The sequence below is a fragment of the Podarcis liolepis genome, assembly GCF_965112155.1.
Source record: "Podarcis liolepis genome assembly, chromosome: 2".
Classification (NCBI taxonomy): Eukaryota; Metazoa; Chordata; class Lepidosauria; order Squamata; family Lacertidae; genus Podarcis; species Podarcis liolepis.
In genome coordinates this window covers 101,640,868-101,655,869 of record NC_139555.1, presented here as the reverse complement: position 1 = coordinate 101,655,869, position 15,002 = coordinate 101,640,868, and the positions used below count along the sequence as shown (strand labels likewise).

General features: G+C 50.0%; 1 protein-coding gene across 1 annotated transcript; it reads right to left on the bottom strand.

The window, feature by feature from the left end:
* Positions 1 to 9,670: 9,670 nt before the first annotated feature.
* Positions 9,671 to 14,457, bottom strand: FEZF2 (FEZ family zinc finger 2). Its single transcript, XM_083489655.1, has 5 exons — positions 14,153 to 14,457; positions 12,561 to 13,599; positions 11,625 to 11,759; positions 11,346 to 11,478; positions 9,671 to 10,068 (listed from the first exon to the last, which is right to left on the bottom strand). Exons 2-5 carry the CDS (start codon positions 13,530 to 13,532, stop codon positions 9,788 to 9,790), a joined length of 1,521 nt encoding a protein of 506 aa, XP_083345781.1. The 5' UTR covers positions 13,533 to 13,599; positions 14,153 to 14,457; the 3' UTR covers positions 9,671 to 9,787.
* Between the last annotated feature and the right edge of the window lie 545 nt (positions 14,458 to 15,002).

Below are 15,002 nucleotides of genomic sequence, written 5' to 3'. Positions count from 1 at the left end.
TGCTGGCCACATGACCTGGTAGAACTGTCTGCGGACAAATGCCGGCTCCCTCGGCCTATAGAGCGAGATGAGCGCGCAGCCCCAGAGTCGTCCGCGACTGGACCTAACGGCCAGGGGTACCTTTACCTTTACTTTAATAACAGAGAGTTGGGCTGGAGCAGGCCATAGGCCTAGCATCCTATTCTCACAGTGGCCAACCAGCTGCCTATAACCTGCATGGCTGCTGCCTTTAATTCCTTGGAGGAAGGATGAGTGTGTAAATGTGAGAAATATGTAAATAAAATAGCGTAAGACAGCTCTAAAGGAAGAGCACCAGAAGCATGAATCAATATTGTGAGTGTTGCACCAAGGGTGGGAGAGTGTCGTTAAAACTAGTGGTAACCTACTAACATGTCTGCTTCTGTGCAGCAACTTGCTTCTAAAGCAGAAATGGGCAACCCTTAGACTCTGGCTTGCATATGGTCCTCAGCAGGGACGCGGACTTATACAAAATATTGGGGGGGGGGGCCGGGAAAGCTCATGAATAATAAATAAGCTCATGAATATGCAAATAAAGTGGCGCCGCCTCCTCGTGAGCGAATAGGGGAGAGCGTGCTGCGCCTATTAATCAGCTCCGGAACAGCTGATATGCGGGAAACGTGGGGCTAGCCGGAGAAGAGAGGGCGAGCCCCCTCCGCTCCGGCCCTAAATAGGGCAAGCCACACACCCCCAGCCAGCCGATTGGTACCCGGTCGTTCTCGCGGGGGCTGAAACCGCCAGGAGGAAGAAAATTCCCCCCGGCAGTGCCTTGGCAGTGGCGGTGGTGTTGCGAAGCAGCGAGGCAGGAGCCCCCGCCCCCGGGGATTCCCTAATCTCGCGGGGGACGGCCGGGGCTCTCCGACTAGGGCGCGCGGCTGGCTGGCTGGCTGGCGAGGGAGCAGGTGGGGAGGAGGCGGGGGACGGCGGCGGCCCGAGATTATTGGGGGGGCTGAGCCCCCCAAAAAAAATTTTTGAGGGGGCTCGAGCCCCCTCAGGCCCCATGGAGTCGGCACCTATGGTCCTCAGGCTAATTTCAAAAGCCATCTGCAAACAGTTTGATGTGTTTACTCGAATGTAACGTGCCCCTTTTGGGGGCCAAATCACATCACAAAAATGAAGGGGTGCATTAGACTTGATGGTGCCAGCAATTTTTATTTATTTATTTATTTATTTATTTATTTATTTATTTATTTATTTGGTTTCAAGGTTTTGAAAATTGAGGTGCGCATTAGATTCAATGGTGCATTAAATTTGCGTAAATACAGTATTTTTAGGTCCAGCCCTATTTTTGTGATTGTAAATTGTTTCAACTTGTTTTTAAATATTGTATTTTGCTGTAACCTGCCCTGGGACCTTAGTGTGAAGGGCGGGTAATAAATAAAATTGTTCATCATCATCTCTTGCCAGAGTGATTGGTCCCTCCCCTTTTGGCCCACTGGGTTGGGAAGGGGGGGGGGAGAGAAGAGGTGTGATCCCAACCACTTTGTTCCTATCAGGCTGCAGCAAGGTCTCTTGGGGACAAATGGCATTAACCATGGCTGCTTCCTCATCACTGAAAGTACAAACATTGGCTTTACCCCAGGTCTGTCTCCATCCCTTAGGCTAGTGGTTCCCAATTGATGATCCATGGACCCAAGGGGTCCATGTAACTCACCTAGGGTGTCTGTGGAACCATTCACATAACAAAAAACTACCATAGACATATCAATATTTTTCAGAAGTAGGGGATCCATGGCTTGGCTTTTGAAAAATGGGGTCCACAGTACTTAGCTAATTAGGAAGCACTGCCATAGGCAAGTTCGCTGACAGGCTGAATCAGGAGAAACTAGGCAATGCTTCTATTAGCAAAACAAGAAACTGATTTTAGATGGTGTGCCATCCTATTTTAGCACCTGATATGGAAAATCATAGAATTGTAGAGTTGGAAGGGAGCCTGAGGGTCATCTAGTCCAGCCCCCTGCAATGCAGGTATCTCAGCTTACAGCACCCATGACAGATGGTCAACCAGCCTCTCTTTAAAAAGCTCCTAGGAATAAGAGTCCACCATCTCCTGAGGGAGTCCGTTCCACAAGTACCGCTGCCTTTTCATCACATCCTAAATATGCTTCCTCACTCTGCCCTAGTAGTAGAGTTGCTCCTGTCTAGGAGAAGCTGCCGCCTGAGGCTTTGAAGAGCTCTTGCCAATGTGGGCAGAGGGCGCACCGCAAACCTTTGGGGCACGGGGTGTGTTTGAAAATCTGAGAAGCTCTCATGAGCATCACTAAATACCTACATCACAGAAGAAAATTTGCAAAAAAAAAGCAGGTAGCATCCCTCGCACACCTTGCCGAACAACAACAACAAATCCCACATAATTTTTTTGTTAAAGTTGGAAGGGGTAGAGGGCCTTGGCAGGCACTATGGGGGATTTCTGAGGTTGCCCCATCACCATACTAGTGCAGGGACATTTCAGTGGCTAGCAAGGCCTATGCGAATATTTATGTTATTGTACCAGTCTCAAAAGTCCTCTCCTGTGTCCAGGGGTGCCATCTCTGCAAGGAGTGTGTGACATCACATGCACGGCGTGCAATATTGTGTCATTTTTGGGGGGGGCTCCTCCTCCTCTCTGCAGCCAGCAAGGCACCCTTATCCGTGGGTAGGACTCAGAGGCATAAAGCCCCCCATCTCCCCAAAAGGGTCCCTCGCTCGCTGGCTGCTTTTCTCTCGGAGGCAGCGGCGCCACACAGGTTGGCTGCCTCTTTCTGGCTTTGCTCATTGACTTTGTGGGTGCCTGGCCCCCACAATTATATAATGGTGGGAGCCCAAGCACCCACAGCCCCCTGGAGCTGTTTCCTATGCCTGTGTCATGGAACAGTCAAGCACTAGCCCTGGAACACACATAGTTAAAACGCCAGACTCTCTCCAGCTGCTGCTCAGCAGGGATGAAGCAGGCACTGCTGCCTGATCTCCCCTATTGTGATTGAAGTGTCTGCATTTAGTTTGAGTTTCTGCAATTACAGCCCCATGTGAAATATCACCTTCCCAGGTGTAACAGAGACGAGGACTCAGTGTTAAAAAATACAGAACTGAGTGATCCCTTTTCAGACCTGCGTGGAGACAGAAAATGCTGGAGTAGCACCTCTTGCAACCCTAAAAGGCTTCTCCCTGGGCTTCCAAACTGCCGGCCAAGTTTCCAGGTGCAAAATCCTGGCCACGTGGCAGTTAATGGGAATGTTGCCACTGACTTCAACAAGAGCTAAGATCATTGCCATGTTTAAAAAAACAAGAACCAAAAACTTCACAAACAGTTATGTAGAGGAACTTCAAGGAAACCCCTTCTTTATCCCTTAAATAGTCTGGGGTGAAAGTGATAATTTGTTTTGCAAAGTCGGTGTTGCAAATGCATAGGGTTTTTTTGGGAAAACCCTGCATCACCCTTCTTATTCCTCTGCCCTGAAACACCTGAAACTTTAACACCTATATTTCCATCACCGCAGTTCTTCTGATTGCTGTGTTCATTCTGATCCTGCCATGTTCAGGGAACCATCCTAAACACAAGAAGCTTCCATAAAGCAAGCCAGTGTAAATTGAGCCAGCCTAATGTTGCACCAGATCCAAACTCTGCAGCCTGAGCCGGCCTAAGCTCTGCAGAGGAAAAACAAGCCTTTAAAACTGTTTTAGTTATGCCACCCTTTTTGCCATCTTAACTTATGCTGGGTTGTGTGGTCACATAACAGAGCTGAAATGGCTTGGTATCCAGCCTAAGTCTACCCTCTCTAGTTCCATCCCTGGGATACTCCTTTTTCAGGGTTTAAAGGCAAAGGGTAAAGGGACCCCTGACCATTAGGTCCAGTTGCTGACGACTCTGGGGTTGCGGCGCTCATCTCACTTTATTGGCCGAGGGAGTCATATGGCCAGCATGACTAAGCCACTTCTGGCGAACCAGAGCAGCACACGGAAACGCCGTTTACCTTTCTATCGGAGTGGTACCTATTTATCTACTTGCACTTTGACGTGCTTTTGACCTGCTAGGTGGGCAGGAGCTGGGACCGAGCAACAGGAGCTCACCCCATCGTGGGGATTCAAACTGCCGACCTTCTGATTGACAAGCCCTAGGCTCTGTGGTTTAACCCACAGTGCCACCCGTGTTCAGGGTTTACTCCACCTGAAAACCTGCCAGGCTTGACTTAGCTGACTCCTTCAAGTTCAAGGCTCAGCCTGGAAGGGGGAGATGCTCTGGTGAATCTCCAGCTGAGCTGGGGATGAGGGAGTTAAGGCAATGTAGCTTGGCTGTGCTGGGAATCTCTCAGCCGGAGATCCACTGGATCCTAACCCAGTCATCCAGGTAGATATCACTATTGGATTGCTCCCGAAGTCTTTTCTGAATTCTGTAGAGCATTTGGAGTCCTCTCAGTTTAAAATGTCACTGAGTATTTCACTTGTTTATATACAGAAGGGAATATGTGATGCAATATTAATATATTTTAAATTACTTTCTCTCTGCATCCAGCTCAGGCCTCCTCTTTCCCTTCACTTCAGTTACCATAGCGTGCGCACCATCTTCTGTAGAGGCTTTTTTGAAAGCCCTTTGGAGATAGCTGTTCTCGATTCAGTGCTGTTGGAGCGAAATACTGTAAATGTTACTTAGCAGCAACAGCAAATATTTCCTAGAAAGCTATATAACCATACAATCTGGTGAGGGCCAGTGAAGTATGCCTCTAAAGTCAAATGCAGACTTCTCATCATGTAAAGAACTGAGCGTTGAGGAGAGGCATTATTTTGATGGGGCAAAGAGGAGAGTAACAGAAGATTAGCAGACTGAAAGGTGCCTGACATTATAATTTAGCCAGTAAGCACATTACACTATAGCAGTGGTTTTCAACCTGTGTGCCATGGCACCTGGGGTGCCTTAAATGATGACCAGGGGTGCTGTGAAGCAGCCCTGACTATAAGCTCCACAGATGAATGGTGCCTCTGGCAGGCACCTCTCAGAGACCAGGCATGGCAGCAGTAGCTGCCTGGAGGACTCCCAAGGAGAGGGGAAAGGAGAGGAGGCTGAGGGTGTTCAAAAAGGGGTGAGGGGCTGCTGGCTCTGCAGACAAGGGGTGACATAACTGGGCTCCTGAGCCCCTCAGGGGTGCCACAGAAAGAATGTAGTTGGTTAAGGGAACCGTGGACTCAAAAAGGTTGAAAACCTCTGCACTATAACCTGACACAGGGCAAAACACCATCTGAATGGCAATGCCCATCAACTTAGGATGGGACCTCAAATATTTTATTGGGGGGCTAAGGAACCTTGGCCCCTAGGAATTGGCTCCTATGGTGTGTGTACACACAAACAGAGCTTTGACAAGAGATGCAATGAAAAATGCATTATGGATTGTCCCTGGTACAAAGGTGTGCATTGAATCCGCCACTGGCATGGAATGAGGGAGGATTTGAAGCCTGCTGGTGCTCAATAAATCAGCAGTGTTAAGCAATCTTACTATGGCATAAAGCTTCCTTTTGAGTAAACATGCCTAGAATCACACAGCACATCTGTCGCAGAAGTGATATAATACAAAGTATTGCATACGGTCCCTATATCCGTAAGCATATTGTTAAGCATATTGTTCCAAAGACTTAATGCACAAATCTGCTTTTGTCAGGAAATTCTTCTTTCTTCCTACTTCATATTAGTATCCATTTAAAACACACGTGGCGAAGCTCTTGGTGGGCTTCAACTCCTATCAGTCCTGGTCATTGGCCAGGCTGGGAGGGGGGCGGTTGATGGGAGCTGGAGCAAAACAGCCTCTGGAGGACCCCAGCTCCCCCACCCCACATTTAAAGCTACCAGGGTGGCGGCAGATACTTTTAATGAAAAATGTTCCAGTAAGCTGATGTCACTGACAAACGTCTGTTGCATTGTACAGTATAAGATCCCCAACCTCTTTTCTGCAAACTGCTTTTCAAAAGCCACAAAACTTTGCCACTATGTAGAGATCCAAGCGTAGATACAGACGCATTCTGCATCAGCCGACTCTCAGTTGTCCTCTAGGAAAGTGTTAAGTCAAAAGCAGGCCACAATGCAGAACAATTGCTACTCACTTTCTCTACAGTTGCCCACTCTCCGTTGCCATGTGACAGCCGTTTCCCGCATGGCCAGAGAACACCTGCAACAACAGAATCAGCCCCAGAGCAGGCCTAATAAGCCTTGGAGATACCCATAGCCCAGGGCAGAGCCACATGCCTTGCATCTAGAAAGTCCTTGCATCTGCCATTAAAAACTCTGTTAAGAAGAACTAGGGAAGACCTCTCCCAGGGAATACTGGACTGGGCAGACTGTCAGTACAAGGCAACTTGGATGCCACCTCTTAACACGAAAATTCCATTTGGCTGATAAAGGGGGCAGAGGGGGGATCCCTAAAGCTGGTGCTTTGGAAAGTTCTGCTGGCCGGCCATTTGAATATTTCAATCAGAAAATGATATATAAGCTTACCAAATCCAAGTACACAGAGCACACTGATTGTCAGCCATATAGTTTCACACCAGCATTAGGTCACATTAATGGCAGCATGTTCTGCCGCGCCAGAACTTTCCCCAAACCCAGCAGGAAAAACAAATGATTGGAAAAACTTGGCAGAAACAATTCCTCTCTCCCCCCCCCCCCATCCGTCCTCCCCCTTGCTAGGGTGTTATTTTGGGCTGCATGAAGAGCTTGGGCTTGGTTGCCTGCAAAAGGCAAATTAAGGTGAAAGCTTGGTTCATGGAGAACAAGCTGATACCGGGACTGCGGCGAAGGAGGATAGGAAAGCTGACGGAAAGAAAACATGAACGACCATTTTGTCGTATTGCAGTGCTTCCTATGTTCAAAATGTAGGCATTAGTCCAAGGTCTAGGTGTGTGTGGGGGGGGGGGAACCCTGTTTCCTGATCGAGGCTGTGGTACTATACCCACTTACTTGGGAGTAAAGCCCTGTTGAACTCAAGGGGACTTGCTCCTGAGCAGGCAAGTATAGGATTGCCGTGTAAATATCGACATTGCTATTTTACTTTGATCTGTGTGGGCATCGTTTCCTGACAGCGCCTTCCTGCCGGTGTGCGCTCAGAAGTCAGCCGCCTCCGGTGCAGTTTCTAGGTAAGAGTGCACAGGAGTTTTGCAGCCTTAAAGAAATTTCACGACCACTCGTGGGGTTTTATTTCCAACAGCGAGGGTTCGCCCTTCAACGCTCATCTTCGATACCTGGGAAATTAAAGGGACGCTGGTATAGATTATCTGAAATAAGCTTGTCACCTTCCTGCCCTGAATGTAGGAAACAACTTAAGGGGAGTCATGCGAGCTCTGCATTAGGAATAACTGAGGTGGACTCGTCGGCTGGGAGCTGTGCGCGAAACTTGCTCGCTTTTCAGCATTTAACCACTCAATTAACCAGAGGAAAGGTGAACTCCCGACGAAGCTGTCCCCAGACGATGGCGAGGTCCTGCTTAATTCTCCCTTTCATTGGCAAGCGTGGATTGAGCAGCACGCACATGGGCGGGCTCGCAGGATTTCCTTGGCTCCGCCGTAATAATATTGTGGGCAGAATTGATATTGCCACATTAGAAGGCTGGGGAGGGGAGGCTGAGCTAGAGTGTTCCTTAATCCAGGCCCTTGATTATCCATATTCCGATTTATTTTTTAAAAGGGGTCCTGCGGCCTGCTGTGGATGATTACACGATTAATGTAATGCGGTTTGAAGGGTCTGTGTGCTTTCCCTCTTAATTTGGGTCATTACTCAGAAAGCAAGCGTGAGATCGTTTCTCCAGCATTGGGGAGGGGGGGGATTATTTTCTTTTTACAAAACAACAATAGTAATAACAAGAACAGTATAAAAAGACACAAGGGTGGTCATTCAAGAAATAACTTTAAAACATCTCAAGTGATGGAACACACACACGCGCGCACACCCCACTCGAAAAGTGGCAGGTTACAGCTGAAAGAGGTGCAGCCTAAACTTCCAATGTCGACACTTTTTAAAGGAATCATCGGCATCTAATTTTGTCTTTCTCCTCCTCCCTCTAGGGATGGAAAGGAGCCATCGAGATCGGAAGCTGATCTCCCCCCCCCCCCATCTCTTAGTTGTGGAGAGGGGGAGAGAAACCAAAAACAGAACACACACACACAAAAACCCTCGAAGGAACTGGCGGTGTGGGTGTTGTCAGTGGCAGACGCCTGGTTGCGCGCGAGGGGGGGAGAGGGAGGGCCCCCGAGTTTGCGCTTGTTTGTTACCGTCGGTCGTCTGCCTCGATCTAGTGTTTTGTTTGTCTGTTCCCAGAATCCCTTCCTTTTCCCTCTAAAACGAATAAAATTAAATTAAAAAGAACAGGGCGGTTTTTCTCTCCGCTTCCCCGCGCCCCCAGGCTGCGCTTGGCAGTGGAACGAGAAGGCGCAAACAGGTGCTGCGGACTCCGGAGTCTCTCCAGACGCGCACCTTGCACAAACGCTCCTGGACTAACAAATAAACGAAAAGATGTCCTTATCTGGAATAGCTTGCTCGGTGCAATGTGGATTCCCCCACCTTTCTTGTGTCTGAGAGTCCCTTACCTTTGGGGAGGGATGGAAAACCAGCAACAACAAAAAACAGCACACCAAAAACCGACGGAAGGCTCGTTTTAGCAAAGAAATCCCTTTCTCCTTTACCTCCTCTTTTAGCCAGAATGTGGATTTCTCGTTGTTGTCTTTTGCTTATTGAAACGGCGATCCTATAGATCCCGTTTCAATAAGCAGACCTGGAGGAACTACAGACTAGACTCCCAATCCTTTTAAAAAATAAACACATTTTTTAAAAAACGGTCCTGGGGACTAGAGTCATTCCACATGTTTGCCACACGCGTGTCCGTAAGGAACCAAGCAGACTTTCCAAATCCCATTCGCTTGTTCTGTTCCTCTCCGCTCCAGAGCAGGCGCGGAAGTCTGGCTTGCACGTGGGAATCGAATTCACGCCACTTTCCCGGAGTAGCAACAACTCCAGAGCCCAGCAAAAGTTGATGACACCTAGGCCGAAACTTCCCAGCTCCACATTGAAATGGATCGGGGAAATCGCCCCATTTCAAAGGGGGTTGTCAAAGTGGTGGATTGAAAGCCTTTTAAGCAGTGGCCCGATTCTTCCCCAACTTCACACACAAATAATAATAACGATAATGATAATGATAGACCGGAATTGAGTTTATTCTTGTTTTTTGTTTTAAAAAATGTGTTTGGGGGAGCTGGAAATAAGACTCGTATTAAGCGACTTTTTATTGCCTCACAGATGATAGATTCCTTAGTTATTTTGGTGTACATTAAAATTTAAAATTTTCAGTCATATATATTTATATATTTATATATATATACATATATAGAATGATTGGCCAGGCCTATTTTATTTTTTTTATTTATTATATATATATATATATTTTTACAGTCCGGCCAGGCCTCCGAAGAAATGTTGCTTTCAGTCCAATCAAAGATCCGCCGCTATTCCCGTAATTCAATCCGCAGCAGCGACGGAATTTTAAATAAGTTTCTTCCTTTTCGCGTGTCTATATATATATACACACACGCCAAAAGTGATTGTCTCTCTTCAGCTTCTGTTTGTGTGTGTGTGGGGGGGGGCAGATCCGTGGGGCTTCTCCCCCTTCCCAGGCCTTTTTTCCCTTTTGTAAAGGGCCCGAGATCTTTGGAAGTCTCTGAACGCGTCGCTTTGACCATCGTGCAAAGACGTCTCTTGCTTCGCTGAACAGGCTCGCCTCGCTTCTGCCTTATTGTTGCTTTGTGTGAGTGTGAGTGTATTTTAGCTTTGCACGGTCCGAGGAAGTTCTTTCCCGCAAGGCGCGGCTGTAGCGGCGGCGGCAACGGCGGCGGCGGCGGTGTCGTGCAGTTTCCTCACGTGCTTCTTCAAGTCAAAGTTCCTGCAGAAGCCCTTGCCGCAGGTGACGCAGGTGAAAGGCTTCTTGTCGTTGTGCGTGTGCATGTGGAAGGTCAGGTTGTAGATCTGGTGGAAAGCTTTGTTGCAGATGGTGCACTTGTACTGCTTCTCGCCGCTATGGGTCAGTTTGTGGTTTTTATAATTCCCTGTTTGGGAGAGAAGGAGGAGAAGAAAAGTAGGGGATTGGGGAGGGGAGCACGTTAGTTTCAAGGGGGATCGTTCCCTGCCATCAACACGCACGCACGCAGGCACACACACACACACACACACACACACACACACACACACACACACACACACATTTTCTCTCTCTCCAGATACACCCCCCCTCACTGGAGCAGCAAGAGTTTCTGCGGCGGGGCTTCATTAGGAAGCGTCCTGCAAGGGACAGTCAAGAAGTTGTCAAACTCAGTCTCCGTCAAGGCAGAGCAGCATGCAACGGACGAATTAAAAAATTAGAGGCAGGGTCAGCGTCCTGACCCGGAGCAAATGGGAGAACCTGGATTAGGAAACCCCCACCACCACAAAAAAAAAAATAGGGTAAGGGGGTAGAAGGCCGGTTCTAATTTAAAGTTGGAATTTTCTAGCCTGGAGAGAATCGGCCCAGGCTCTTCCGAAACTTTATTTCCCCGTTTTGAGAAAATACCGTCCCCCCCACTTCAAGGGCAAAGGCCCACCTGCCCAGCCCAAGTTAAGCGCTTTAAAGCGCCGTGGATTTCCAAAGGTAGACCGTGAAGAGAGCTCCCCGGTTAGAAATCAACGGGAGTTTTCGTTTAAAGTGCTTTCGTTTCGGCTGGATCGCGCCCTAAGTGGGCTGAATTCATTTTAATCGCCGTTAATAACAAGTGACGGGTTTGAGCTAGTCTTTCGTGGCAGCCCCAGGGCAAAGCCCCCTAAGGACGTTTAAGGGAGGGAGGGAAGGGGTCATCTCCTAGCAGCAGCCTCTAAATACGATAAATACGGCGGTTACTTTTTCTTTTCTTTTCCTTTGGAACGCGAGAGAACCGCAAGATTCCACTTGGAACCTTCACAACTTTCTGTTTGGAACCTTCGCAACGTTCTGTCTGGAGCCTCGTGCTCCGCGGGGAGCAGAAATTGACCAGACGCCTTGAAACCGGCGGGTAATTCTTATATTTCGTCTATCCACCACCACACGTGTTGTTTCCAAATTGTGCTTCCAAATAAATAAAAAAAATTCCTTCTTAATTCGAAATAACATTATACTTCGAATAATAACGAAACCAGGTTCCTCATCCGGAAACAAAAGTAGCCTTCTACCCCCTGCTTTTTCATTATTTATTTTTAGCAATCATTAATAATTTTCATATGCACACAACTTCTCCCCCCATCTCCCTCTCCCCCACCCCTCCCGCCACCAGCAGAAAAGCCAGAAACAAAAGCCACCGTTTTTTATCCCAGATACCTTTTTGATGAAATCCTTTGCCACAAAATTCGCACACAAAAGGTTTGTAGCCAGCGTGGATCCTAATGTGAGTGTTTAGCGTGGAACTTCTGTTGAACGCTTTACCGCACTGGTTGCACTTGTGGGGTTTCTCCTGTTGGGCCAGGGAGATGACATTTTAAAAGAGAGAAAGAATCGCGGGTGGTTGTTTTTTTTAAAAAAAGAAATAAAATTTTATTTTGGTGCCGAGCGCATAAACAAACAGATCTGACCCTCAGGTCTTTCCCCCTGCCCCCGTACCTGCGTGTGGATGATTTTGTGTCTGCAGAGAGTGCTGGCTTGGCGGAAGCCCTTCCCGCAGACTTTGCACACGAAGGGCCGGGCTCCCGTGTGCACCGGCATGTGGCGGGTGAGGTTATAATGGGCGTTGAACACCTACGAGGGAACACAAAGCACAGGCAACTTTTGTCAGCCGCAGGAGAGCTTACCTCCTCGCCTTTGCGCCCTTCATCCGGAGTGGCCAAAACACGGATCCAAAGGGGACGAGGAGAAAGACTTTCGTTCTGAATATATCTCTCTACAAACACACACACACACAGTTTAAACGACCCTTGGTTAAACTATAGTTCTGCGGCTGCCTGAGTGAACCCATTGGATCCTGACTACCTACCGCTCAGCCTCAGCGCCACCGCGCAAACACACGTACCCAAAATCTGTAAAATAGGAACAAAACTCTCGAGCGATTCATTTAGTGCTATTGTTAAACCGCGCCAGGAGCACCAGTGATGGGCGATGCACGGGGCACCGTAGCGACACTATAGCTCTCTTCCGCAGGTGGTTTTTACACATCGTACATCCGCTATGAACCAGGAGACCCGTTTCCGTTCTCAGCTCTGCCACAGATTTACCGGATCCCGCCCCCCCCCTCTCTGTGTGGCTTTGGTAAACTTAATCACAGTAGCCTAGTTCTGTAATGGTGATTATGAAGTGTCTGGGAGCAGTTGGGAAGGAGCTAACCCCTCCCTTTCAAGATTATTAAAATGCGCTGAACTTTTTAAAAGAAAAATATTATTATTAGAGTGAGCTGAAAGAAGCGTTCTAGGAATGAGGGCTCCCTCCTGGCGCGCGCAAAGAGCCGGAGCAGGTTTTTACGGCGGGCGCAGCCCTGTCCCGGCTGCCCCCACGGTTCTAGAGCTAAGAGCGCGCCCCCTAGCGCGAGACCCTGCTCCTGCATACCTTGCCGCACACCTCGCAGGTAAAGTTCTTGGGCTTCCCGTCGGCCGCGCCGCCCCCTCCAGCGCTTGCGACGCCGCCACCGACGCCGGGTTTGCCGTGGTGATGTCCTTTGGCGCCGTTCCTTTCCCCGGCCAGGCCCGTGTTCTCCTTCATCACTTGGTCCAGCTGCCCGGGGAGGCGCTCCTTGTGCGGGTATTGCGCGTTGGGGAACTTCTCCGACGGGGCCAAGGAAGCCAGCTTGGCGTTATCCAACAGGAAGAGTTTCTGGTGAGCCGAGAGGGCGGCTGCGGCGGCGGCTGCAGCGGCCGCGGCGGCGGGGCTTTGGGAATGGAGCAAGCTGGAAGTGAAGAGCTGCCCGTGGAGGATCTCCGACGGGTGGTACGGCGAGGAATCCAGGTAGTTGAAGTAGTAGAGGCTAGATCCGTTGGCCGGCATGGCCAGCGCCTGGTTGATCACCTGCGGCTTGATCACGCGCGTCGTGGCGGGCAAGGAGGCCTGGCCCAGGGTGCTGCTGCTGCTGTTGTGATGGTGGTGGTGGTGATGATGATGATGGAGGTCCCCCTTGCAGCACAAGCCGCAGCCGCCTTTGCAGAAGCCGCCGACCGTCGAAGCTGCGCCACCCGCCAGAGCAGAGCCGCAGTTCCTCAAGCTACTTTTCCACAGCTCGGAGTAGTTGAGCAGCGCCTTGGGCGAGGGCGCCTCGTACCCGGGCAGAGGCTGCATGGGCGCGATCACGCACGGGATGGGCGAGCAGAGGCTCAGCAGCTTCTTGCCCGGAGACTCGCTGCGACGCGCCTCGAAGGCGGCGGCGGCGGCGGCGGGTTTGTGGTGCTGCTGCTGCGGCTGGTGCGGTTCGGAGCTCTTGGCCATGATTCTCTCTATGGAGAAGGCGAGCGTCTTGGCCGGGTTGGCCGCGCCGTTGCGGACGCAGGCGGGAGGCATGACCGTCTCCAGCGGAGCCGAGGAGGCCATCTCGGGTGGGGGAGGGAAGGAGACCCGAACTGGAGATGAGCAGCCGGATCTCGCCCATAAAATAGATCTATAGATATAGATATATATATAAATAAAATGATAACAACAATTAAATTTTTGTTGTTTTTTTAAAAAAATAGGAGAAAAGGGAGGGAAGAAGGCGCGCGTCAAATCACAGTTTCTGCCGAGTTCCTCCTCCAGCTCAGCATTCCAGAAAAGCCAGCAGACAAATCAATTTAATAAGCACCTCTCTCCCCCTCTCTCTCATCTCCCCCCCACCCCATCTTAGCATCTCCTCCCCCATTTACATTCAAATGAACACAAGAACAACTGCGCGCGGGGAGACCAGATTGCTGCTCATTAAGCGAGGAGGCAAGGAAGAAAGAGAGCGAGAAAGTAACAGGCAAACTCCCCGTCCCTTGCGGAGTGGGCCTGCATTTGAGAAGAGCGGCGAGGGAGGGGAGTAGGGAGGCAGGGAGGGGGGCAGAGTAAACCCCAAGTGCAGCCCCAGCCCCTGCGGATCTTTCTTTCGGGTCCCACTAGGGTGGGGAGGGGGTGAGAGAGTGGGGGGGGGGAGGGAAGGAGGAAGGAGGTGGGCAGCCTGGCCTGGGATGAGTTACCTTTTCCCCCCCTTTGCCCGACGCCGCCGAGGAGACGCATCCAAGCACCGCGGTGCGGCCGCGCTGTCAGATTTGGATAGCCAGCATCTTCGCGAGCGTCAGATCGCTGTCTCTTACATTTAAAGCTGACATCACATGAAGTCACTTGGAGCAGAATGACATGGGATTTGGGCCACCAAGGGGGGGGGGAGGAGAGAGCGAGAGGGAGAGAGAATTTCTTTTCCCAGCCAAACGTTCAGCAAAGGTCTGGACTGAAAGGGGGGGGGGGTGAGGAAGGAGGAGGATGAGAAATGTACCCCCCTCTCTTCTCCAATTTAAGGCACACCCTTGGCTTTCCTTGCGAGAGAGAGAGAGAGAGAGAGAGAGAGAGAGAGAGAGAGAGAGAGAGAGAGAACCCTTCCAAGGGGGAAGGAGGGATAGAAGATTTGGGGAGGGGGAGTAACTTGCCAAAGGAGAGAGAGAGAGAGAGAGAGAGAGGAGTCGTTTTGCATGTGGCAAATTAAGAAAGGGAAGTGAGATTCGCAAGTTGGTTGCAACGCAAGCGTGCAGTTAGAAAAGCCACCCCGAGAAAGCAGAGTTGTATTTAATTTAACAAAAGTGTGCGCGCGGGGTGTGGAGTTGCGCAGGGAGAGAAAGAGAGAAGAAGAATTTTTAAAATGATGATTCAGCTCCCCCTCTCTCTCTCAACCCGCTACCCCCACCCCCACCCCCACCCCGGTTCCAATTTAGGCAACCCGTCCACAATCAGATCCCTTGCAAAAGCGAGCCGGGAAGATCAAGTGACAATTTATGAAAGATCAGCCCGCCCCCCCACCCCAGCCGCAAGAGCGCGCATCCGATGAATAGCGGG

Bases quoted from the DNA above. Each gene is read 5' to 3' on its own strand.
- FEZF2 (XM_083489655.1), bottom strand. From the start codon at position 13,532: ATGGCCTCCTCGGCTCCGCTGGAGACGGTCATGCCTCCCGCCTGCGTC. The intron at 11,760-12,560 runs GTATGCAGGAGC...GTTCCCTCGTAG, and splicing joins CCTGCGAGGTGTGCGGCAAG to GTGTTCAACGCCCATTATAA. The intron at 11,479-11,624 runs GTACGGGGGCAG...CTGGCCCAACAG, and splicing joins ACAAAATCATCCACACGCAG to GAGAAACCCCACAAGTGCAA.